This window comes from Narcine bancroftii, chromosome 5 (assembly GCF_036971445.1).
Source record: "Narcine bancroftii isolate sNarBan1 chromosome 5, sNarBan1.hap1, whole genome shotgun sequence".
In the NCBI taxonomy this organism is placed as follows: Eukaryota; Metazoa; Chordata; class Chondrichthyes; order Torpediniformes; family Narcinidae; genus Narcine; species Narcine bancroftii.
This window is the reverse complement of record NC_091473.1, coordinates 116,499,886-116,526,179: the sequence shown is the minus strand read 5'-3', so window position 1 is coordinate 116,526,179 and position 26,294 is coordinate 116,499,886. Positions and strand designations below refer to the sequence as shown.

The window sequence follows — 26,294 nt, the reverse complement described above, 5'->3', positions numbered from 1 at the left end:
GGAAATATAATTAAGGTCAAAAGGAAACCACTATACTCATTGGTCTCCATCATATCTTTTGATGAAACCACCAAAATTTCTGTCTCCCCTGAAACTGCCTGGCTACTGAGTAAGAGAAAAACAGTTTTTACTCAGAGAAAAACTCTGTAATGATGCCAAAGAAAGAAAAAAAACCTCAGGACTGATAAATTTTCAGAAATCAGCCAAGTAATACCTCAGCATTGATAAGCAAAGGGATCTTTTTTTTTAAAAAAATGAGAGCATTAATCATGCTTAAATAAGTAACAGAGAATGGAATAAGTGAAAATGCATGCCTTACAGACCGAGACTGGAAAAATTACCATAGGGAATAAGAAATTGCAAAGAATGTAAATATTTTGCACCTCCCTTCACAAAATTTGGAAAAAAATCTGAAAATAAAGTGAGTCAGAAGTTACAAGAAAATAGTGTTAGTGAAAAGAAGGTATTGGAGAATATAATCTGATGACCTACATACCTAAGTTTTAAAAAGGCAGCCATGGAAATTGTGGATGCACTGGTGTGATAGTACAGATTCTATCACCAATGTGTACATGTACAGATTGTTGTGTAGGATGTCTGTGATTGGCTGAGAGCGTAGCCACGCCTACTGGCAGGTCTTAAAGGGTTGCTCCTAGCCAGACCAGGTCATTCTGGACTGGTCGACCTACATGTGATACGCTCCAGTCTTCTAGTTAATAAAAGCCTTGGTTTGAATCAACAAGTCTTTGGTTCTTACGACACGCTCTACAACTGGTTATCATCTTTCAGATTTTAGAACATTTTCTGCAAATTGGAAAGTGACAGGTGCAACCCCAATGTTTAAGGTGAAGAAAGAAAACAAAAAGCATAGAACAGTTAGTCTGACATAAGAATTCAGAAAATATTACGATCAATTATCAACAGGAAACGTTATATTAATAGGATTAGCAAATCAACATTGATTTACATTTTTTGATCAACACATTTGCACAAAAGGACAAGACATTGGATATGATGTGTCTGAACCTTCAAAAACTTTGCAATGTGCCACATAAGCTCTTGAACACATTGGACTGGAGATAATACACCAATGTAGATCAAGAATTGGTCAATGTACTGAAAATTGAGTACAGGAATAAATAAATAATTTGGAGGTAATGAAGCTTTAACTATGGGTATTAATGGAGTAGTGTTGGGGTCTAGTTGTTCAACGCAAATAATTTTGATGTGCCAATCAAATTTAATATACTTAAATCTGCAGATGATGCAAATGTGGATGACAATTTGCATTTTGAGGAGAATATATGAAAGCTAATGCAAAAATGAGGAAAGTGTAAAAATGTCATCAGTCAGAATCTTTTTCCCCATTATACAAACATCAAATGCTGGAGGACATGCACATAAGGGCATGGCAGGGGAGATGGTTTTCGGGGGATGTTTGAGTCAAATTTTAACCAAGACTTGTGGGTGTCTGGAAGGGCTGCTGGGGATAGTGGGCAAAACAGACATGATGAAAATGTTTAATAGGCTTCTAGACTGATATATAAATATGAAGGAAGTGTAGGGATAGGTTCATGAACAAGAGAAAGAGGTTTAATTTAATCTTGTATCATGTTCAGCACAGAAATCATGGCCAAAGGACCTGTTCTTGAGTTATATTGTTATCTATTTTGTCTATTTTGGTAGAAAATATAGAAAAGTATGTCATTCTTTTAAATGATAGGATGTCCTTTCATATAAATCAAAGACTAACCCTAAATATGTGGTACAACTAACTAACTCTAAATCATCTATTGAAAGAGGATTTGAGTACATGTATAAATATGTCATAGTGAAATTATATATGTCCTGGCAAGACTATATATATAGTTTTACAGATCTGGTCTCTCTACCTAAGCAAGGGTGGACAATGGGAATGAGAAGGTTATGAGAAATTCATCAGATAAATTGCCTCCCAAGGAACCGGGGATTATGCAAATTGGCGTATACTCTCCGAGTCTAAAGAACGAAGCGAATACAATTCAATGGCCTGAAAAGGTAGATGCAAGGAAGATGCTTTACCTGGCTGAGGTGGTCAGAGATGATGCAGATATCTAGAATAAGGAGACAGAATATCAAAATAAAGGATAGCCATTCTTGACTGAGGTGAGATAAATTTCTCACCTAGATGGTAATGATTCTTTGAAATTGTGCACCCAAAGGAGAACTAGAAGCTCAATCTTTGAGTCTGTTCAAGAGGTCATGTTTCTTGGCTATCAGAGGTATTGAAGGATGAGGTGTTAGTGCAAGAAAATGTAGTGAGGTAAAAGGAAAGCAATGATCTTATTGAATGACGTGAGGGACCAAATGCTTGACATCTATTCTTTTTTATTTTCTTATATTCCAACTTTGTCCCCATTTTCTCACCAGGCATAGTAATTGCTGAAAAATTAACCTAGAAATTTTTGTTTTTTTGGCACTGGAGAATTTCCCACTGCAATGCTACTGCAGAATTTTTTTTAAGTGAATAATTACAAGCATACAACAGTTTGATATTGTCATGGTCTTCAGACTATAGGCCTTCTTTCAAGGAATATTACATAATGTATTCATTCAGAAGGTTGGCTCTTAACTTTACCTTCAGCAACACTTTTTCTTCTTTCTATCAGAGTTGGGCAGAAAAGTGGCACCATATGTATATATATATACATATACAGCAAAATCCCCGTTATCGGGAATTCAAGCAACTGGCGAAACAAAATACGGAAAATAAATTGGTAAAAAAATCGGAACGTTTAAAATAGGCATGCCTTGCCATTCGTCCTCCATTCATGTAACGCACAGTCTCAAACAACCTGAAGACTCGCTTATCTGACATCTATCAATCCCTATAGGTGCCGGATACCAAGAGATTTACCTTATGTACAATGTTGAAAAATAGCATTTAAAAAGCATGATGTTGAAAGAAACAACTTAGCATGTTGACATGCTATATGAAGAAAGGTTATTGCTATGTATATGTGTCTATTTCAAAGCTACACCGTTTCTGACATCGAAACAACCTGCACAGCAAAGTGAATTGGACAAGTGTGAAAGTATCAGCTACAATCTCATGCGATGGTCATCATTTAGAGTGCAATGATGAATCTTCACACACTTGGCGACACGATTGCCTTCCCAGTATCCAGCATCATGGCAATGACAGTAGGTGCATTTGTCAATCCACACAGTCGTCTCTCCTAGGATCACATGACTTTGGGAGGAGTCACTGTAACAATTTGGACCTTAAAAAGCATAGTGCAAAAAAAGATTATTCAATTTTGATTTGTAAATTGGAGGTGATTGCACAAACTATCAGATAATAGATTATATCTAATTTGCAAAACTAGATAATGCTGGAAAAGAACAGAAGGCTCGGTCATCTGTCATAGTGTCATAGCATCAATAAAATCACAGCAGGAAAGCAAAAGAAGACAAATTGTATCTCCAAGTCCAGGGAACTGCCAAAGTACTTCTAAGGTAGGGAATAGTAAAAGAAATTGATGAAAGTAGGGCAGTTGATGTGGTCTACATGGATTTTAGCAAGGCTTTTGAAAAGGTGCCCCATGAGAGACTCATCCAGAAAGTCATGAGTCATGGGATCAGTGGAAAATTAGCTGTATGGATAAAAATAAATTGGCTTGTATGAAGAAAACAGAAAGTAGTAGTGGAAAGAAAGTGTTCTGCCTGGAGGTCGGTGACTAGTGGAATGCTGCAAGGATCTGTTCTGGGACACCTGCACTTGGTGATTTTTGTAAATGACCTGGATGAAGAGGTAGAAGGATGGGTCGGTAAGTTTATGGATGACACAAAGGTTGGACGAGTTGTGGATGCAGTGAGGTTGTTGAAGGTTACAAGATGATATAGACAGGATGCAGAGTTGGGCAGAAAAGTGGCAGATGAAATTCAATCCAGATAAGTGTGAGGGGACGCAATTTAGAAGGACAAATCAGAAGACTGAATACAGGATTAATGGTTGGTTACTTAAGAGTGTGGATGAAAAGAGGGACCTGGGGGACAAATCCATATATTCCTCAAGGTCGCCGCATAGGTTGATAGAATAGTTAAGAAGGCCTATGGGATACTGGGATTCATTAATGGAGGATTGAATTCAGGAGTGGAGAGGTCATGTTGCAACTCTACAAATGTTTGATAAGATCACTACTTAGAGTATTATGGTCCGTTCTGGTCACCTCATTATAAAAAGGGGGTGAAAGCTATGGAGAGGGTGCATAGGAGATTTACCAGGATGTTGCCTGGACTGGGAAACAAGTCTTATGAGACAAGGTTAGCAGAGCTGGGACTTTTCACTTTGGAGCGTAGAAGGATGAGAGGGGACTTGATAGAGATCCTGTTTCCAAAGGCATGGCCAGCAAATACCAGAGGACATCTGTACAAATTGAAGGGATGAAAGTTTAGCGGAGACATCAGGGGTAAGTTTTTTTTTACACAGAGAGTTACGGGTACCTGGAATGTCTTGCTGGGTTGGTGGTGGAAGCTGAAACACTGTGGGCATTTAAGAGATGCAGACAGATATATGGATGAAAGAAAAATAGAGGGTTATGGGGTAGGGAGGGTTTAATATGGGTCGGGAGTGATATATGGGTTGACACAATATCGAGGACCTAAGGACCTGTGCTATGCTGTATTGTTCAATGTTCTACGTATTAGTCACCCAGCTAATACAGAAAAATATTACATTTGCAGAGTACATTAGCAGGTAACATGTTTCCAGTTTTCCCCTTTTGAAATTCTCTTCCTTGCATCAGCCAGTTATTGTTTTAATTTCTAAAAGGCAGTTTCAAAAAGGGAGGAAATGAAAACACAGCTTTTGAAATTAATTTAGAGCTATCATAAGCGGCAGTAACAAAAACAACTGAACAACACTAAAAGACACGTCCATTGCCATCTTTTCAATTCTCTAACTATTGTTCTGTTCTGGAAAGTTGGGAGCATCTTATATTTTCGGCCACTGAACAATTCAGATCACCAGGGAGAAAGGGCAAGCACTACTGCTAAGTTTACATTCAGGACAGAAGCAGTTCCCCACACACAAAAAAAGTTAAAGTTCCAGATGTATAGAGTTTAGCTGAAACAGCGCAAGTTGCATATCCTATGTACTTGATTTCTCCAGATTATGACACGAGAAGCAAATTCAGCCAGTTGACTTCAATATTATTGACAAAAAGAAATGTTGTTGGAAATTAGACAGTGATGTAATACCAGTGTACAGCGTGATATCTAATTCATAAATACATATGCACAAGAGCTGTTATATAAAGACCTCTATATATGGTGATAGGATGCGAACCAGAGGAATTCCCTGACTCCTTAAAATGTTCTGAGAACTATAATTTCAGAAATGTGGAGAGCTTAAAATGAACATAAGATTTGTCAATTCTGGAAAAAAAGGTCCCCACCTTATTATATCTGGATAAACATGATTTTCTCTGTGATTTGCAACTCTTATCAATTCTTACCGTCCTTACACTCTGGACAACACTTTCCTTTCTCATATATTGGATTAACACACAAGGGTGGTGCACAATCAGCGACCATACAGCGTGCCATTCCATCCATACCACATGTGCACTGTTCGCATTCTGACGGCTGAAAATCAGGAGGAAAACTTGTTTACTGGAGTGAAGGCTCTTCAAGAAGTCCATTTTAAAATAAATTACATTTCCAAAGGGGACATAAAATAGGAGAGTATTCAGCTCATTCAATCATTCAGTTATCCATAGATTAGTAGATCAACTCCATTCACATGTCCACAGTACAAATACTTTTATATCTTTTTCTAACAACATTTATCTCAATCTCTTGAAGAGTTCAATAGGACCCAGCATCTGCAGATTTCCAGGAAGTTAGAGTTCCTAATTGCCATTTGATATTCATTGGATTTTCAATGTATTGCCATTTTCAAACTCCAATAGCAAAATTTGACCGTATTCTGAAATTCCTTCACCAGAAAAACTTTGTTTTCTCCGTACGACATCTCTTTATCATTCAGAGACCTCAAACAGATGACTCAGGTTAGGAAACAAACAAATAAAAACCTTGTTTATAGCCCCTTTCACACTTGCAAATGATCCCAGGAATCAAATGCCAATAGGCCTTTAAAGTGGCAAATGTGAAAGCAAAATCAGCTCAACGCTGGCGTAAGATAATGTCATCTCATGCCGGGGATTGACGGCCTCGACCCCAGTATAATCCCTGGCGTCTGCAGATGCCAGCATTGCAATCAAGCAAGTGCGAAAGGGGTAATTGCATTGTGGGATTGAAATGACCCAAGTTTTTGCATAAGTGTAGAAGGAAAAAGATTAAAATGAAGATATAAACTTTGTCATGGGCAAGTTGCAGTGGGAGAGACAGAGAGTGGGGAAATAAATAGCAATAGCTGATAATTTTTAAATAGCATGGGAAAGTTGGTAGCACTATAGCGCAAAATTTATAAAGACCGTGGGAGAAAAGCAATGGCGGACCTGACTTCCCAGAATGGCATGGAGCAGAGAAATCCTTCTATGAATGCTCCATGCATGCAACCAGGCATACAGCCCTTTCTCTACCACATGGAATTATGGGAGGGCAGGTCTGCCATTGCTTTTCCCGTCACAGTATTTATAAATCGTATGTGATAGTGCTACCAACTTTCCAATGCTATATAAATTGAGTGCTATAGTGTTATAAACTTCCCCACACTATATAAATTGTGTGCTAAAGTACTACTGACTTCCCCACCCTGTTTAAAAATTGTCCGCTATTGTCCCTTATAAAGGTTTATATAGTTCGGCACAACAACAGCAGGAGCGGAAGGGCTCATACTGTGCTGTACATAAAGCTTAATTATGTTATAATTAGGCATGATTAATTTTGTTCAAATGTAAGATCATAATACATCGATTAGGTTTTAGGGCAGGTTCATGCGTCATGACATCACCAGTAGAAGGTAGAACTTGCTCCTTGCAAGTGTGAAAGTGTTCACTCTCCCAGTTAGGAGTGGTCAAGTGTGAAAAGCCAAACCCCCATTCCTATCATAGGACATTGAACAGCCAATTTAGTGGAACCTGTCTTCATAATTTTAATTTGTGTTGTTCTTGTACAAGGTTTAAAATATAACAATCTCTGAGGTTCTGGGGCCAAGATGCAGTATTCCACTGGGTATCTGATCATGGATTGATGTAATTCAAAATGTTTTATGCATCATCCCCAAGATATTCATATCTTCCAGTTTATTGATTGGGATTGAATACATGTAAGATCTAACCAGTGTTTTATAAAGGTTCCAAAATTAATCTTTGGAAAATGGCAGAGAGTGGCCTTGAGGACACAGACAATGTAGGACTCACAAATAAATAGATGAATGTGCCTGCAGCAGTTTGAAATGAGGCAGCAAATCAGATGAGTGATGTTATAGAGATGGGAGTAGGTGGTTTTTGTGATGGCAATGAAGATCATCGGGTTCCATCAAATGGTGAAGGTCATCAGGTTCCATCAAATGATGAAGGTCATCAGGTGCCATCAAATGATAAAGGTCATCAGGTTCCATCAAACCCAACAATGAGTGAAAACATTCTGGTTTCGTTTTGAAAAGTAGCGAGGAAGGGATGACTAGGGAACAGTATTTTAAAATCAGGGACCAAAAGTCACAGTCATGGTCTTTTCCTATTTAACTTGAAGATATTTCTACCTTTCAATACTGGCGAGTCCCACAAAAAAAAAATTACTTGTAGGAACCTTGCTGCCATGTTAAGAAAATAATCAAAGTTCAACTGGATCCATCGCTTGACCGGAGAAAAGCAAAACTTTTGGTTTCCAAATGAAAAGGTCTAACAAGTTTACATCAGCCAAGTTCCCAATACCCCTAAAAAACAACGTGCTGATGTAAGGGTCTCAGACACCTAAGAAATATGTATGTCACTATGTGAGTTATTTGCCAAATCAGATAATATATAATCCAATTTTAAAATATTCTGGAATTATTGCCCTTATATTTATAAAAAAGAAACAAAAATAAAGCATTAGTGAAAAAGACAGTCTGTCAAATGCTACATGGGAGAGAAGGAGGGAAACAGATATTTAACCTGAGAGAATCAAGCAGACATTTACAAGACACCATAACACTTTTGTCAATCCAGCACACTTGGCATTTTGGTGCCATTCTGACAGATTATTCTGACATTTTATTCCAATTAATACTCCAAAAGAGTTATAATTTTTACTTAGATGTGACACAGCAGGTGGTAAATAAGCAGAGGCATGTTTAATATAGCAGTCAGTGCAACGTTATTACAGTGCAAGAAACCCGCATTAGAACCTGGTGCTTTCTGTAAGGAGTTTGGATGTTCTCTCTGTTTCTATGTAGGTTTCCTCTGGGTGCTCCTGTTTCTTTCCACCTTCCATAACTTTATGGGTATATTTGGGCACCACAGGCTTGTCCACAATCAATGAGGATTGGAAAGAAGATCTCCTCTACAATTTCCATCAGTATGAGATCATCACAGAGCTGGATTCTTAAATCCCTGCTCTACACACTTTACACTTATCTCTGTGTGATTCAGTACAACAATGACAGCTACAAATTTGCTGACAATACCACTCTAGTGGGTCGTATAAAAGGGAGTGGTGATTCACCATACAGGAGGGGATTGAAAACTTAGCTGAATGGTGTACTCACACTCAATATCACCAAAACCAAGGAGCTGATTGTGGATTTTAGGAGGGGAAAGCCAGAGGAGTATCACTGGGGGATCAGAGGTGGAAAGGGTGAGCAAATTTAATTTCCTGGAAGTCACTATTTAGGAGGACCTTTCATGGACCCAACATATGAATGTCATCGTGAATGAAGCACGTCTGCACCTCTACTTTCCCAGGAATTTGCAGAGGGTTGGTATGACATTCAAAACCTTGGCAAATTTCTACAGATGTGTAGTGGAAAGTGTGGTAACCCATTCATCACAGCCTGGTATGGAGGCTCCGATACCTCTGAGTAGAAAGCCCTGCAAAGTGGACATAGCTCAGTGCACCACAGGCAAAACTCTTCCCACCATTGAGAAAATCTACATGGAACGCTGCCCTCAGAGAGCATCAGCAGTCATCAGGGATCCACACCAGACGGGACATGCTCTATTCTCATTGCTGCCATCAGGAAAGAGGTATATATACAAGACTCATATGACCAGGTTCAAGAACAGTTGCTACCTCTCAACCATCATACTTCGAAACAACAAACTCAATCAAAGACATTTTAAAACTCTTACTTTTCACATTACTATTGAATATTTATTTTCTGTATTGCACAGTCCGTGTGTTTGCACTTCCTTATTACTTCCATCTCTCTTTTGTACTTTTATCTTTTCTTGAGTACAGTTTCTTGCACTACTAGTAAGTAGAACTTCTACATGGCCCACAGGAAAAAAGAATCTCAGGGTTGTATGTGATGTCAAGTATATACTCTGACATTAAATCTGAATGTAAATCTGAATTAAATCATGCTATATTTCTAAATTTACATTATTTTTTACTGAAAACCTACTGAGTGTCAAGAGAACAAGGGAAATAAGAATCAAATACTTTTTAAGGGACACTATGAATTAGGACCCTGATGCAATAAAGTAAGAATACAATTGGAAGTCTGGTGACTTTAAAAGAAATAGGGAGTTGGGGGGTGGGGGGGGGGGAGTGTGGAAACCAGGCTCTGGTGTGTTTAAGGGAGGATAGGAACTGGTGTGCTGGGGGAGTTTGGAAACCAGGATCTCACTGAACCAGAAGCAAATCATAAAAATTTCAGAACTGTAGAGTTTTCTTGTAAATGGGTATCAATCTGAATGATAACATTCAAGGAATCTTCTAACAAAGGAACTGAGCTGTAGTTAATGTGACTAAGAATGGAAAATCATAAAGCACTTGAAAGGCAATGAGTACTTTCCAAGTGCAGACCAATTACATGCATCAACAGGCTTTAGCCTGAAGGCTGTTAGGGATTTTTAGACATAATGCCATAATTCAGGAATTATGTGGATTGCAGACATTAATATAAAGAACAATCTTCAAAAGTAAATCAGTGCAAATGTAAACAATAAGCAGTAATCAGTTTTAAGATGAAAAGGATAGTTTTGTAATAAACACTGTCTACAGAGCACAGGCACAAAAGGTTCAAGGGTTTGCTTTATTGTTACACAATACATTAAAAATGGGGACACACGATTCAGGGGAGAGAGTAGACACAGAAACCAGAACTTCAGGAAAAGTAAAGGTAAAAGCAGAAAAATGCAGTCAGGAAAGCTAAGAAAGGAACAAATACAAAAAAAAACCCAAACAGAAACAGAAAGTGTAATAAAAAAGAAAGAAATGGGGAAGGCAGAAAGAAAATCTACCTTGGCAGCCTCGATGTCTCGCGACAACTAGGAGAGGTGGTTTGGTGGTGATGAAGATGGTGGAGCCTGCTCCAGGGAAGGCATCTTATAAAGATCAATGAAGGATGCTGTGGTGGTGGTGGCGGGTCCAGAGAAATATACAGGCAGTACTGTGGGAGCAGCACTGCCTGCAGGGTGAGGAGAATCCAGCGAGCGGCGGGAGCAGAGTGCCGGCAGCTGTGCTGGCGTTAGGGGTGCAGACGATCCTGGTCCCGCATTGGAGGCCCATGGGAAAGTACAGGCAGTGTCGAAGGCTTTGGCGAGCAGTGCAGACTAAGCCGCAGGAGCGACGCTGCCAGTGGAGCAGAATGAGCCCAGTGGGTGGTGGGAGTGGTGCGTAGGCAGCACGGGTGAGTCAGACCTAGTGTGGGAGGTGATGGGGAGTGGCACAGATGGCAAAGAGGAGGTGCTGAGGCCCAACATTTTGGGAGAAAGAAGATACATCATGGGGAGAGTGAGGGCTAGGAGCCCTCCATAAGAGACTGGATGGAGGCTGTGGTGGAGGCCGCAGAAAACAAAATTTTAAAAATTAAAAGAACTGTCAATGGAGATGAGAGAGATTAGGAGGGCTATTGCAGATTTGTCTGGGAGGGTAGCTGAGGTAGAGGAGACAATAGGGTAGGGAGAATAGAAAATTATAGAGATGCATGGGTAAAAGAGAGAGAAAAGATATGGCAAATATTGGACAGGCTGGAAAATTTTAGCCACAGAAATAATATAAAGATTGTAGGGGTTAAGGAAGGAGTTGGGTGGAGGGACCGATGGCTTTATTCAGGGACAGGAAAGAGTCGGGGGGGGGGGGTGTGGTGGATAGAAACCTCCAAATAGAAAGGACCCACCAATCCCTTTTTCCATGGCCAGGTCCAGGTCAGAGACCTTGATCTGTCCTGATTAGACTCCTGAGGTATGAGGATAGGAAGTGGATTCTTCGAGTGGCAGCTGTGGGTGCGAGGTCCAGTGGAGCTTGAAGGGGGTAAAGTTTTTTTTAACTGGATATCAGTACAGCACTACTAAAAAGATGTAAATAATTTGACCCAGTCAAGAAGTTCCTAAAGCAAAAGAGAATTAATTTTACACTGCTCCATCTGGCAACCCTGAAAGTGATGTTGCCAGAAAAGGTGGGGGGGGGGGGCTGGTGTGAAGAAGTTTTTTTTATAGAGGCCAAGGTGGCAATGAGGTATATAAATACCTCAATCGCCACCCAGGATAGTCCCTGAGGAAAGCCACCGGGGAGAAAGTTAAAGATAAAGGAGGACCTGGCTATAAATATTGTAGATATAACAAAAAAAATGATTATTGTACTTTGCTTGTTAATAATATAAAAACTAAATAAGAATTTGTTGGGAGCTCTGGGGAAGTTGGGGAGGCTGTGAAGTGGATAGATGGGTGCAATGAGCACGCTCCAAAATACAGATGGCAATTGCAGCAAAGTTTTGTGGATTGGTGCCGGGGGGGCTATTTGAAGGTATTTTTTGTCCTTTTACCCAACACCCAACCCCAACCAACCAATTTTCCCTTGCAACCGCTGCAATCGTGTCTGCCTGTCCCGCATCGGACTTGTCAGCCACAAACGAGCCTGCAGCTGACGTGGACTTTTTACCCCCTCCATAAATCTTCGTCCGCGAAGCCAAGCCAAAGAAAAGAATTGTTATGGAAAAGAAGTAAAGATAATACATTTTTTTACCTTTTGTTTTAGTTTTCCAGAATTTATTTTGAATGTGGTCAGCAGAGCCAAAAGGACTGAGTGAAGGCCAAATGTTTTGAAAGAGAGGGAATCTGGAGAAAGAATACTGGGGCAATGGAGGAAACAGTTCAGTTTTTGAGCTTCAATGTCAATGGCTTAAATGGATCCGTTAAGAGGAAGTGAGTCCTGGCACATGTTAAAAAAATGCAGGCAGATATGACCTTTTTACAAGAGATCTATTTTACAAGTAACGAGCATCAAAAATTAAAAAGGGGTTGGGTGGGACAGGTGATAATGTCCTCCTTTAATTCCAAGGGTAGGAGAGTAGCCATTTTAATAAGGAAAAATGTTCCAGTAAGTGTGGAAAACACGGTCTTAGACCCAATGAGAAGATTCGTAATGGTACACTGTCAAATAAATTCAGAACCCTACACACGAATGAATATATATGCCCCAGCTTTGACAATGAAAAATTTATCCAAAATATCTTTTTACACTTGGCAAAAGGGCAGCAAAATATCTCAATTGGACAGAATTTTAATTTTTGCCTGGATCTGGCATTGGATAAAACTGGGTCAAAAGTGATAAGAGCCAGGGCAGCAAAAACAACTCTAGCCCTCATGAAAGAGTTATATCTGGTGGACCTTAGAGATGTTGGCATCCGAGGGAGAGGGATTACTCCTTCTACTCAAAACATTATTCTTACACCAGAATTGATTTGTTTCTAGCCTTGATCCAGCTGGAGGGCAGAATTGTAGAAACTGAATTCATAGCAAGGCTATTATCAGATAATTCACCTTTGACTTTAACCATTGTCATGCCAAAAAAACAAGCCACGGTGTACAAGTGGCATCTTAATCCACTGCTATTGAAAAAAATGGAATTTTGTAGTTTTATTAGAGCTCAAATAGAAATATTTTGTGAGACAAACTGTACCTCTACTGTCAACATATTTCTGTTATGGGATACATTAAAAACTTATCTATGAGGACAAACAATTGGATACACTAAAGTTATTAAAAAAGAGTACATGAGGGAGGTCAATGAATTGGAACAAGAGATAACTTAATTGGAAAAGGACTACCTGAGGAAGAATACAGAATGCTAATAAATAAAAAGATCAAGTACAATACCATGCAAACATATAAGATGGAAAAAGTGATACTGAGATCCAAACAAAGGTATTATGAGCCGGGGGAAAGAACCCATAAGGTACTATCTTGACAGCTGAGGGCAAAGAAAACTGCGAGGACAATTAATACAGTCCAAAAAGAGGCAGACAGAATCTCTTATAAATCAAAAGAAATACATGAACCATTTAGGCAGTGCTATATGCAATTATATATAACTGAATCAATGAGTGATTTTGATAATGATTTTGTTTCATTTGGAATTATCAAATTTAGAGCCTGAGGAGTAGGAAGGATTAGATATTCCCTTCTCCATTGAAGAAATAGTAAAAGCACTGAGCTTGCTACAGACCAACAAGCCTTCAGGCGAGGACAGGTTCCCCCAGAATTCTGCACAGAATTTAAGGACGTTTTGATACCATTGTTCATGGACATGATGGAATAGGCAGTCGAGACCCATACTCTTTTGGAAACTTTTTCAAAGGCAATAATTACGGTATTTCCCAAAAAGGATAAGATCCATTAAAGCTGTTTTACTATAGACCAATCTCACTTCTGAACACAAATTATAAAATAATAGCCAAGGCTCTGGCAAACAGATTGGTTTTGTATTTGCAAAAGTTAATAAATCCGGATCAGATGGAGTTCATGCAGAAAAGATAGTCGGCAGACAACATAAGTAGGCTACTTAATATAATACATCTAGCACAGTCAAGGGCGGACTCAAGTACAGCCGAGGCACTAGACATGCAAAAAGCTTTTGATAGAGTGGAGTGGAACTTCTTGATTAAAGTGTTGGAAAAATTCGGGTTGGGACAATCATTCTTAAATTGGTTCAAGGCATTATACCATAAACCTAAACCCAAAGTTGTTACCAATGGGCAAATATCTTCAGCTTTCCCACTGACCAGGTCTACCAGACAGGGCTGTCCACCGTCTCCGGCTCTATTCATGTTAGCTATTGAACCATTAGCAGAAACCATTCACCAGGATCCTCACATTAAAGGATTTAGAGTGGGCCAGGAAAAACACAAAATCAACTTGAAAGAACTGGTAAGGTTATTGACCAGGTTACAGACTGTACTGGAGAATTATGGTAAAATCTCAGGATACAAAATCAATTATGATCAGAGTGAAATAATGCCACTAACAAAAAGGGATTATGAGGAATATCAATGAGAGAGTAAGTTTAAGTGACCTCAAAAGAAGATAAAGTATCTCTGGATAAGAGTGGACAAAATACCTAGAAAATTCATATAAACTGTATTATCTCCCTCTGTTTAAGAAGATTGAGAAGGACCTACACAGATGGACAAACCTGCCCATAACGTTGGAGGGCAGGGTTAACTGCATTAAAATGAACATGATGGCAAGGCTACAATATATTTTTCAATCTTTGCCCATGCCATTGCCCCAAAGTTTCTTTCAGACAGTTTCTTTGGAGGAATAAGGTAGGCAGAATCACCATGGAGAAACTGACTTGGGATTACAGCCTGGAAGGAATGAGGCTCCCAGACTTTAAAAAATACTGTTGGGGGGCATCATCATTCTTTGAGCAAGTCACAAATTAGTCTACACATGGTAGGGAAGAAGTTAGTAGGAGAAATTATATATAATGGGATACTAACTTAATAATCCAAAAAACATACAACCCTATATTAAAGCACATAATTCAAACATGGCAAAAGATAAACCAGATAACTGGGTTAAAAGTTGGGCTGTCCCCCAAAATGCCCCTAACCCAGAATAAATTAAGTCTTATAAATGGGTAACAAGGTCCTGGACACTTGGTGCCAGCAAGGGAAGGGGAAGCTCATGTCATTCGAGCAACTAAGAAACAAATTTTATTTATCAAATAAGACCTTCTTCTGCTATCTTTAATTAAGATCCTTTCTGAGGGATAAATTAGGTCCATCTATGGCCCTGCCATTGTGTAGTGATATGGAAGCTCTAATTTGAAATGGGATCACACGTAAATTCATCTCTGCTATGTATCTCCTGTTCTAAAGCGAGTGCCCGAAACCAGGTCTCCATAAAACAAGACAAAGATGGGAGCCAGACTTATTCCTGAATGATGATAGGTCCGACTTCTATTGGGACAACATGACAGCAGTTATTAACACCAGGCATAGACTGGTGCAATACAATTTTTTGCACCAGTTATTACTTATGCCACAAAAATTGCATAAGGTAAAACCAGAAATCTTGGAATTGTGTTTTAGATGTGGCATTGAGACAGGACCTTTGTATATTCAACCTGGCTATGTGCCAAAGTGAGACCCTTATGGGTAAAATTAGAGGACATTTTTGAAAAAAAAACTTACAGGGAGGGATGGAGTATCCACAGGATCCAGCATTGTTCTTGTTAGGGCATATTATGGACATGAGTCTGAAGTTTTCCAAACATCAAATTCAATTTGTAAAAGTTGTCTTGGCGGTAGCCAGGAGATTTATAACCCGCTAAGCACAATGCAATGGAACACAGAGATGCGGAGCTGTGTTCCCCTGGAAAAAATTACCTATAACTTAAGAGTTAAGTGTGGCAGCCATATTTGCGATACATTGAAGTGCAGGAGTGATTAACCTTCCCAATGGAAACAGTAGACAATAGGTCCATACAATAGGCTCACATAAGTTCTGGAACATCGAGAATGAGATAATTTAGAGGCCTGGCTAACACCACCTCCCCTTTTTTTAAAAAAGTGTATTTGCATTGTTATTTTTGGTAATTAATATATTGTCGCAACTGTGTTGCAGTGCAAAATGAAGAATGAGAAAATGATCAAATGTAGATGAGTTGAAGTTCAGTAAAAGTCATTTACTCAAACAGTCCCTGCAGCTTTTTAAAACCCCACGCGTTCCAAATGATGTCATTGCATTGTGACATCATGACGTCACTTGGAACCTCCTTAGCCGGTTCAATTAAGCCTCCGTTGTCTTTGGCCTGCTGGAATACTACAGTCATCTCCATTGTCCACTCGAGTTCTTTGGCATCGCTGGACATGAGGTTGAAGGGGGATTCCATAATATGAGCTGCAGAGGGTAGAAAGCGGCAAAAGAAATTGACTATCCCCACAAATTCCTGGAGTCCTTTGACGGTATCAGCCCTCACTAATTTGAGGAAGGCTTCCACCATGCTTGCCAATGGATACCCCGGCTGCTGACCCAATGTCCCAAGAACCTGATAGAGGACTCCCCGAATTTGCACTTGGCAGGGTTCACAGTTAACCTGAATTCCTGTAGGCGGCAGCAGAGTAAACACAGATACTGCAGGTGCTCTTTGTGGGAATGGGTGGTGACATGTATGTCATCCAAGTATACTAAAAGAAAGTCTATGCCAAGCCCCACTGCGTCCATCAGTTTCTGGAATGTTTGTGCAGCATGTTTGAGCCGAAAAGGCATTCTCAAAAATTCGAAGAGGCCAAACGGTATTATGATGGCAGCCTTGGACACATGCTCTGGGTTTACAGGCATTTGGTGGTACCCACACACCAAGTTCATTTTAGAAAATATCCTGGCCCCATGAAAATGTATGTTGGGCACAGGGTAGAGGTCTGCAGTGGTAGTATTGTTGAGACGCCTGTAATCCCCACAAGGTCTCCAGCCTCCCGTGGCTTTGGGCACCATATGTAGCGATGAAGACCATGGACTATCAGGCCTGCATATGATTCCAAGTTCCTCCATTTTGTGGAACTCTTGTTTTACAAGACGCAACATGTCAGGTGGCAGGTGTCGAGCTCAGTCATGTAGAGGAGATCCTTCTGTGAGGCTGTAATGTGCGGCACCACGTTCAGATGTGGCAGTGGAGGACTGGCGAGTGACAATGCCTGGAAACCCCAAAATAATTTTGGAAAATTCATTGTTCGAATACTCCACAGCGTTTAGGTGCAGGACAGGTAGTTTGGCTTTTCCAAGGCGAAAAGTCTGTAACGTTGTGGTGATCACCAACTGGCACGCTTTTAAGTCCACAATTAGTGAGTGGGCTCAGAGGAAGTCAGCACCCAGCAATGACCAAGACACAGCAGCAAGAATGAACCAATTAAGGGGTATAGTCTGTGTACTGTATGTACGACTCAAACTGTTATTCAGCACAGTGAGCACTGGACCCACACTCCTGATACAGGTGTCAAAGACCAAAGAAGGAAGGACACTAACCTCCACACCTGTGTCGACTAGAAATTTGCGCTGGGAGAGTTTATCCCAGATGTAGAGTAGGCTGTTATGGTGGCCAGCCGCCATAGCCTTGTCATTGAGTCATGCTTGTCTGGGGGAATGTACTCCCTTGTTGCCGGTACTCATGGAGCCTGGGCTCATGGTTGTGATGTAGCACTAATTTTGGTGGGTCTTGCACCTTGCTGTTTCGAGAGTCAAAGAATGTCTTTATGGGCGGCCACTGTTTGAGAGTTATCAAAGTCCTTGTCAGTCAACATGAGGCGGATGTTTTCTGGCATATGCTCTAAAAACAACTGCTTAAAGAGCATGCAAAGCCTATGGCTATCTGCCAGTCCTTCATTAACTCCAAACAGGTGTGGTCCCCCAGGCCATCAATATGGAGGAGCCACGCAGCTCACTTGTGTCGTGAGAGACCATAAATCTAGAGCGGGGGGGGGGGTGGTGGGCTTTTAGGGCTTTGTAGTTGTTGAGAGCTGGTGGTCCCAAAGGAAATCCACTACTCGACCCCTCCTTGTCCTGGTCGAGGTGCTTATCACATGATAGTACTTAGTGCCATCCACTTCTATCTTGTGAATGTGGATCTGCACTTCAGCTTGCCTGAACCAAACTTCAGGTTGAGTGGTCCAAAAGACAGGCAGTTTGAGTGAAACTGCTGCATTGTCCACGCTGGGTTCAAAGTCCATTTGGGCTTGTTGGGGATCGATGTAGCAACTGTGTCACAGTGTGAAATGAAGAACGAGAAAATAATCAGACAGAGATGAGTCAATGTTCAGTAAAAGTTGTTTACTCAAACAGTCACCTGCAGGTTTTTAAAACCTGCATGTTCCAAATTTCGTCATCACATTATAATATCATGATATCACTCGGAACCTCCTGAGCCGGTTCAATTAAACCTCTGGTGAGCCGCTACAGTATGTCTCTCTTTGTTAAGGTTGTGGTGGGAGGAGGGGATGAAAGGTGGGGGGAAAAAAATAAAGACTCAATATAAAAAACTGAATCTGTAAAACTACAAATAATTTTTTTTAAAATACATTTAAAATATAATATACATGATATACTTCACCCTTAACAATAGGGAAAGAGAAGCAAAAGAGGTTACTAGTCCACAGCAGAAAGCCACTAAAGTGATATGGTTTGTAATTTGGCATGATGGGGGTGGGGGGGCGGCGGCGGGGGGAGTGTTATTTGGCATAAAACACACAGAAATGCTGGAAGAACTCAGACAGTCTTGTAGCATGCGTAGGAGGTAAAAGATATATTACCCATGTTTTGGGCCTGTGCCCTTCTTCAAGGCATAAGCAAAAAGCAAGCAGGCGCCTAAATTAAAAACTAGGGAAAGAATACCAGGGGGAGGAGTCCAGACTAACAGACAAAAGGTGTTTTGATATGATAAGAAGTTGAAAATTAATTTTGGCTCTGTGAAAGGAGACAGAGAGAAAAGGCGGGGGGGCAGGCAAGAGAGTGAGAGAGAGAAATTCAGGAAAGGAGATGGGGAACAAATCGAGGGATTGGGATTAACAGAAACAGGTTGATGATAATGTCATCCGGTTGGAGGTGCCCAGACGGACAGTTCCTCCTTTTTTCCATAGGAGGTAATACATTAAACCAGGCATCAGATGTCTTCAGCAAAGTTATTTTGCATCATTATGACAGAGAACAAGGAAGTTCCCAACCAGGTTTATTTTGTCACTTAGCACACCAAACATGGTTATGTGACTATTTGCTCTGTCAACCAAAAATTGGGACATTTGAGTACCCAGAGGTTCAGACATCACAACACCAATTTTGTGTATCTGGTTTATCTTTCCACAGAAATGTTTAAATGATCTATATGAATTATTTTTATTCCAGTTAAGGTGTTTTAATATTCAGAAGTATCTTGTTATTCCCATTGTAAATATGTAATTCAATGGAACCATTTGTTCAACTCAAAAATATTGAAGTAAAGAATGCCATTATGGCTTTTCAAATTTTTAAATTTAGATGTACAGCACAATAACAAGGCCTTCTGATCCAAATACACCAATCAACCTACAACTTCTGTTAAAGGGTGGAAGGAAATCAAAGCACCTGGAGGAAACCCATGCAGACACAGGGAGTACATACAAACTCCTTACAGACAGTGCCGGATTTGAACCTGGGTTGCTGGCACTGTGTAATAGGTTTGGTCGAAGCAACACAATTTGAAATTGTTTTGAATCATTAGCATCTTGTTTAGATTCACCTTTGTTCTGAGCAGAATAAATCCTCAATGTACTTTGAGTTTGCAGGGATTCTAAAGAAGGCCTCGGAGAGAATGCCTACTTTCCTTGATGAATAAAAATCTTTTACATCCTCCGTCTCCAGTGACTTAGTTCTCTCTCTTTGGCTTGGCTTCGCGGACGAAGATTTATGGAGGGGGTAAAAGTCCACGTCAGCTGCAGGCTTGTTTGTGGCTGACAAGTCCGATGCGGGACAGGCAGACACGGTTGCAGCGGCTGCAGGGGAAAAATGGTTGGTTGGGGTTGGGTGTTGGGTTTTTCCTCCTTTGCCTTTTGTCAGTGAGGTGGGCTCTGCGGTCTTCTTCAAAGGAGGTTGCTGCCCGCCAAACTGTGAGGCGCCAAGTTGCATGGTTTGAGGCGATATCAGCCCACTGGCGGTGGTCAATGTGGCAGGCACCAAGAGATTTCTTTAGGCAGTCCTTGTACCTTTTCTTTGGTGCACCTCTGTCATGGTGGCCAGTGGAGAGCTCGCCATATAACACGATCTTGGGACAGTTACAACAAAGGGCTGCTGGCACTTCGTTGGGCTTTTGGGATTGGAGACAAAATAATAAATGCTGCTATTTAAGAGATTACAGTTGATACACTATGATGTGCTATTTGTACATCTGTTTTGTATATTCTATGGAACAGAATAACATCTTGGAAAGGAATGTCAGAATTCAAATTGATTCCTTACATGCTTCAGCATCCAGCAGGACAAAGTGAAGGAAGCATGCAAGAGTCTGCATTGGGAGGTGGAGGTGGTGTTGGAGTTAAGAACACCAACAGGAACAAAACGGCAGCCAAATACTGTGAAAACAGGAGAATGTGACCATCAAAGGTGAAAACAAAAGATTGTCTAAGATTGGAGATCGAAAAAAAATCTGAAAACAAAATATAGTAATCGCCACTGGAAATGAATGGGTCTGAGATCGTTTGACCAGGAAATGAGTTAAAAAGAAAAGAAAGTAAGGACAACAAAAGAAATTAAAACAAAGTGAATAAAAAATTGAAAAAGGCCAAAACAAAAGGTGTATTTTTGTAGACAGTGTGACCAGCATCCAGTTCAGGTTTATCATCCATCTGATGCAGTCACTACCACTTACCCTATTCTTCGTAATACTGTAAAACCCCTGATATCCGGAATTTAAGAAACTAGCAGCCTCAAGTAACCAGCCAAAAAAATTGTAAAAGTAAATGCTCTCTGAAGTAGCACATAAATCATTGGTGAAGATGGGAGCAAATACTTAGCCAGTAGAGAACTTTAGTCGTGCTTTGCTTGTAGCAGCTGTTTGAATAAAATTGTGTTGAATAAAACTGTGTCACTCAGGATGGAGAGCTGGTTGATGCTTATCCCTGCTAAGTAAATCACCCCAGTCAGAGGCTTTATCCGTAAAGTTGGGGGTGTGGGGGATTAATTATCTATAATGTTATTATTCGTCTTTTGGGCAATTCCAGGGATGGGAAGGAATGTGCAGATGCAGTCACAGTTAAATGCTTCAAAGAATATGACTGAAAATAAAGTAAAATGCTCTAAGGTTTAAATATTCATGCAAGTGAAGTTTATTCAGTGTAAATACAGCACAGTATTTTGCTTTTTGTCTTTTAAACTGTTTATCTTAATGCAGGTATATTAGTTAAGCATTGTAAGAGTATGTCTCAAGCAAGTGGAAAATACACTTATCCCCATAGGTACTAGATACCGGGGATTTTGCTGTACATAACCTTCCACACATACACAATGTTATCCCCTCAGCACACGCAGACACACACCTCTCTGCCCTTGTGCACACGCGCACACACCCCTCTGCCCTCATGCGCGTGCACATACACACGCATGCACATGCACTTCACATTATAGAGAGTGAGGCAAGTAGTTTTTAGCTTGGGAACAATAATGATCAGTTTCACAAGATGGACAGAAAAATACCAGATGAAATTTACATTTGACTTAACACCACTGATTCTAGCCACTCTGTACAGACTTGTAACAACCAAGGATTACAATTCACTACCTGCCATTCCTTGTCTAATGTGGGCACTGCTCCATTGGTTTCCATCAGTCCTGATCCCCTGTGTAGTGCACACCTTACCAATGATTCCTGCGTTATCCACAGCTTATGACCTGGAGTGGAGCGGGGTTCATCCCAGAACCGAAGAGCGAAAAAGGAAGAGCAACTGCACATGGTAGACTTTATAGCAGAGTAAGCTGGAGGGTCTGGCCCAGGGAATCACTTGGTGATGAAAGGGGCCAACGGTCAGGTGTGCACTAATGGGTGGATGCAATCCCACCTTGATTAGCAGGTAATGCAACTTCTGACTAAATTCCAGTTGGAGCATGGATTGCCAATGAATCGAGCAAGGCTCTATGTGGCTGCAGGCGACAGGAGCACTGGAGGCGAATCCACAGACTTCTGAAGGGACCCTCTTTGCTTCTCTTTCCACTAGTGTTTGGGGTACCCGGTAATGTTCATGGTGACTCTTTGTTTACCTTATGGCAGTCCAAAGTTGAAGTATATCACGTATATTACATTTTTAATATAATAAACAGTATAGTTAGCTTAATGGTTAGTGCAATGCAGTTACAGCGCCTGCAATTGTGATCCAGGTTTGAATCCCATGGTGTCTGTAAGGGATTTGTATGTTCTCCTGTGTCCGTGTGGGTTTCCTCTAGGCATTCCAATTTCCTCCAACCCTTCAAAATGAACTGGGATTGTAGGTTGGGGAGCAAGGGTTTGTTGGCCAAAAGGGCCTGTTACCGTGCTGTATGTCTACATTAAAAAAAAATGTATTACGTGACATTCAAAGCACACCCCAATTCAACGGATCAGTCAGATAACCAGAACAGGGGGAGAATTAAGAATGACAAAATCCTGCGCTGGTGGATAGAATTGTCTACATTTAACTACGATATTCTATACCGCCCCAGGAGACTCAACGAGCCCCCGGACGTGCTGTCCAGAGGCACTTGTGCCATCCTTAACCACATGTCCCAGTTGCAGAACTTGCACAATGAGCTGGGCCACCCGTGAGTCGCTAGACTGTTTCACTTCATTAAAACCCAAAACCTCCCATTTTCAGTCGAGGAAGTGAGGTCAGTGAACAAGAGCTGCCCCATCTGAGCGGAGTGCAAACCACAATTTTACCGGCCAGACAAAGCCACCCTGATAAAAGCTACCAAACCTTTTGAGTGCCTCAGCCTCGATTTTAAAGGCCTGGTCCCATCCAATAATAGAAATGTCTATTTCCTAAATGTAATAGATGAATATTCCCATTTCCCCTTCGCAATCCCATGTTCTGATGTAAAATGCCTTCAGGCATATTTAGGTACTCGAACTACATACATACACACAGACAGGGGAGCTGCATTCATGAGCGGAGAAGTACAGCAGTACCTGCACGAGAGAGGGATTGCTACCAGCCGCACTACAAGTTACAATCCCAGGGGGAATGGACAAGTTGAAAGGGAAAATGCCACTGTCTGGAAAACGGTCCTCTTGACTTTAAAATCAAAAGACCTGCCTGTTACTAGATGGCAAGAAGTGTTGCCAGAGGCCCTACACTCTATACGTTCTTTGTTGTGTCCTGCCACTAACATGACCACACATGACCATATCTTTTCTTTCACAAGGAAAGCCACGACGGGCCCAGTGCTGCCTAAATGGATGATGACACCGGGACCTGTTCTCCTCCGGAAGCACTGCAGACCCAACAAAGCGGACCTGCTGGTGGATCAAGTGGAGTTGAGGCACGCGAACCCTCAGTACGCCTTCGTCACATTCTCAGATGGAAGAGAAGACTCGGTGGCCACCAGGGATCTCGCGCCGGCCGGATGTGTGAACAACGCGGAGGAAACACAGATGTCTACGGATCAACAAGGAGCGCAGCAGCAGTCACTAGAACAGTCGTCCATCGAGTCACCCCAGAGGACTATACCACCCACCCCGGAAATCAGGACCCTGGGTATGCCCACCCCACAAAATATCACCACCCTCGGCTTGATGGTTGGACCTAATCCCATACAAGAGGATCACCAGCCCACACGGCCACATGACCAACCAGTACTTCCCATTCCCACACCTCCACCAAGAAAGGCCGAAAGACCGCACACCCCACCCCTATACCACTACCATGGAAGTCCAGAAAGCAACGGAAGCCACCAATAATTTTGGACTTATGAACTTACAAGCACGGGAAGGAGGGGGGGTGGGTGGGGGTAAGGGATAATTTTTAAGTTGGGGGGGTGAATGTGGTGATATGTAATTACACCACAAGGTCACCAGGGGTCATCCCTTGTATATAAAGCAGCCCAGAGCTACAGTCTAGCCTTGCAGAGAGACCTCTTAGTGTACATATTAGTTTATTAAAGCTGTCTTACACTCGCACTGCTGGTGTGGTTATTGCCAGTACACTAACCCCATCACTAATAAACACACGCGCGCCATGCCCCATTCCTCTCTCTCTCACAGCTCAAACATACATGCACTTGCCCGCCACCAATGCTCCATTCACATATGCGCCTTCACCTGGAACCGCTGCCCGAGCTCATAGACGTGGCCCCGGTGTTCGCAGCCGATCCTCTCGCAGCGGGGGCAGCAGTCGTTCGGGTAGTGGCTGACATGGATGCAAGGGGGCGGCAGGGCCGGGCAGACGGTGCGGCCACAGACGGGCCCCTCGGCGGTGCACTCGCACTGCGTGCAGTGATCCGAGTCCAGGGAGAACCACTCGCCCTCGTAGTACACGCTGCCGTTAGCCTCGCAAACACCGGGCATCGGCAACGCCGGGCTCCCTCTCACCAAAAGCGGCAACAGCAGGACGAGCGGGAGCGATCCGCCCGTCTGCGCTGACATGCTTCCTTCTGGCACGGTTGCTGGCTGCGATCTGAACACTCCCGTTCTGTTTCATCATCTGCAACTAAGTCAAGTTCAATCAAAATTCCAAGGAACCGCGATTAAAATGCGGAGTCTTGCTCCAGACTGGATTCTCTGCTTGCGTTTCCAGATTGTTGATACAACGGTTTGAGGATCTCCACGAAGATGGTATGGAAAAAAACACCATGCGTCAAATAGTTGTAAAACAAAATAAACTTCGCCGTGACTAGTCAGGAGATCTAATTTGCAAGGAGAGAGAATGAGACGAACAAATAAACGTAAGGGGGTCAAATACCAACGGCAGGCAGCCACAAACTGGTTTCATGTAAGGAAATAAATTATTCTTTTTTTTATATACATATGTCGTCGATCGAGGTTCTCCGCTCCGAATTAACCAGTTACCAGGCTTCTGGTTTTCCAAGTGAGCTTTGTCTGCCGCTGCAGCTTACTTGAATACTTCAGAGCGTCTCCGATCGGACCAAACAAGAGGTGTGAAACAGGATTGTCGCGCTGGAGAGACTCCAGCAAAGGGTGTGAAACAGGATTATCGCGCTGGAGAGACTCCAGCAAAAGGTGTGCAACAGGATTGTCCCGCTGGAGAGACTCCAGCAAAGGGTGTGAAATAGGATTGTCGCGCTGGAGAGACTCCAGCAAAGGGTGTGAAACAGGATTGTCGCGCTGGAGAGACTCCAGCAAAGGGTGTGAAACAGGATTGTGGCGCTGGAGAAACTCCAGCAAAGGGTGTGATTCGTCCGTTAACTGCGGGGGGATTGAGCGTGCTTAATGTTGGACTGGATCAAAAATGCACCTCAATCAGTCAAAATTTCTAACACGGAACTCTTGTCTTCTAACGTCGCGGAATTTTAGCCGCGTGCTTTTCAGAATAGAGCCCTGCCTGCCACTTGCAGAAGAGCACTCGACCTGCTGGAGAAGGGAAATGCGCGTCAGGCCCCACAGCGTCAGTGAGCATTTGAATCGTTCACTCTGCTCAGCATTCCGAGAGTGCTTCCTGATCTGATGAGTATTCGGAGCGTTAGTTGTGATTCAGCAGTTAGAAGATTGTATTTTGTACCATTGCGCAGGAAGATGCTGTGTAAGCTGTGTGGATATAAGCAGAAATGGTAACTAGGGTAATGAGAGGCTCTGTTAAAACCCTGACCCCTATCCAAGTTCTGGAAAAGTGTTCAGGAAATTAAACTAGCATGGTCAAAGTCTGTGTATTGTATGGTGGAGAAAAATACTTGATTGACAAAAAAAGTAGGGAAAGTGCCAAGAGAGAAACCAATGCAAAGGAGACGGAGAAACTGGAAGAAAGGGAGATTCTTGGAAGCAGGAATGGAGAAGGTGTGTGGTCATACATAGACTGAGGTTTAGTGTAGTGAAAGCACTCTTTCTTTCTTCTTTGGCTTGGCTTCGCGGACGAAGATTTATGGAGGGGGTAAAAAGTCCACGTCAGCTGCAGACTCGTTTGTGGCTGACAAGTCCGATGCGGGACAGGCAGACACGATTGCAGCGGTTGCAGGGGAAAATTGGTTGGTTGGGGATGGGTGTTGGGTTTTTCCTCCTTTGCCTTTTGTCAGTGAGGTAGGCTCTGCGGTCTTCTTCAAAGGAGGTTGCTGCCCGCCAAACTGTGAGGCGCCAAGATGCACGGTTTGAGGCGATATCAGCCCACTGGCGGTGGTCAATGTGGCAGGCACCAAGAGATTTCTTTAGGCAGTCCTTGTACCTTTTCTTTGGTGCACCTCTGTCACGGTGGCCAG

General features: G+C 41.9%; 1 protein-coding gene across 1 annotated transcript; it reads right to left on the bottom strand.

Annotated features, from left to right (window-relative positions):
• Nucleotides 1-1,876: 1,876 nt before the first annotated feature.
• On the bottom strand, nt 1,877-25,548 carry LOC138763894 (von Willebrand factor C domain-containing protein 2-like). Its single transcript, XM_069938854.1, has 3 exons — nt 24,190-25,548; nt 5,499-5,628; nt 1,877-3,263 (listed from the first exon to the last, which is right to left on the bottom strand). Exons 1-3 carry the CDS (start codon nt 24,511-24,513, stop codon nt 3,082-3,084), a joined length of 636 nt encoding a protein of 211 aa, XP_069794955.1. The 5' UTR covers nt 24,514-25,548; the 3' UTR covers nt 1,877-3,081.
• Between the last annotated feature and the right edge of the window lie 746 nt (nt 25,549-26,294).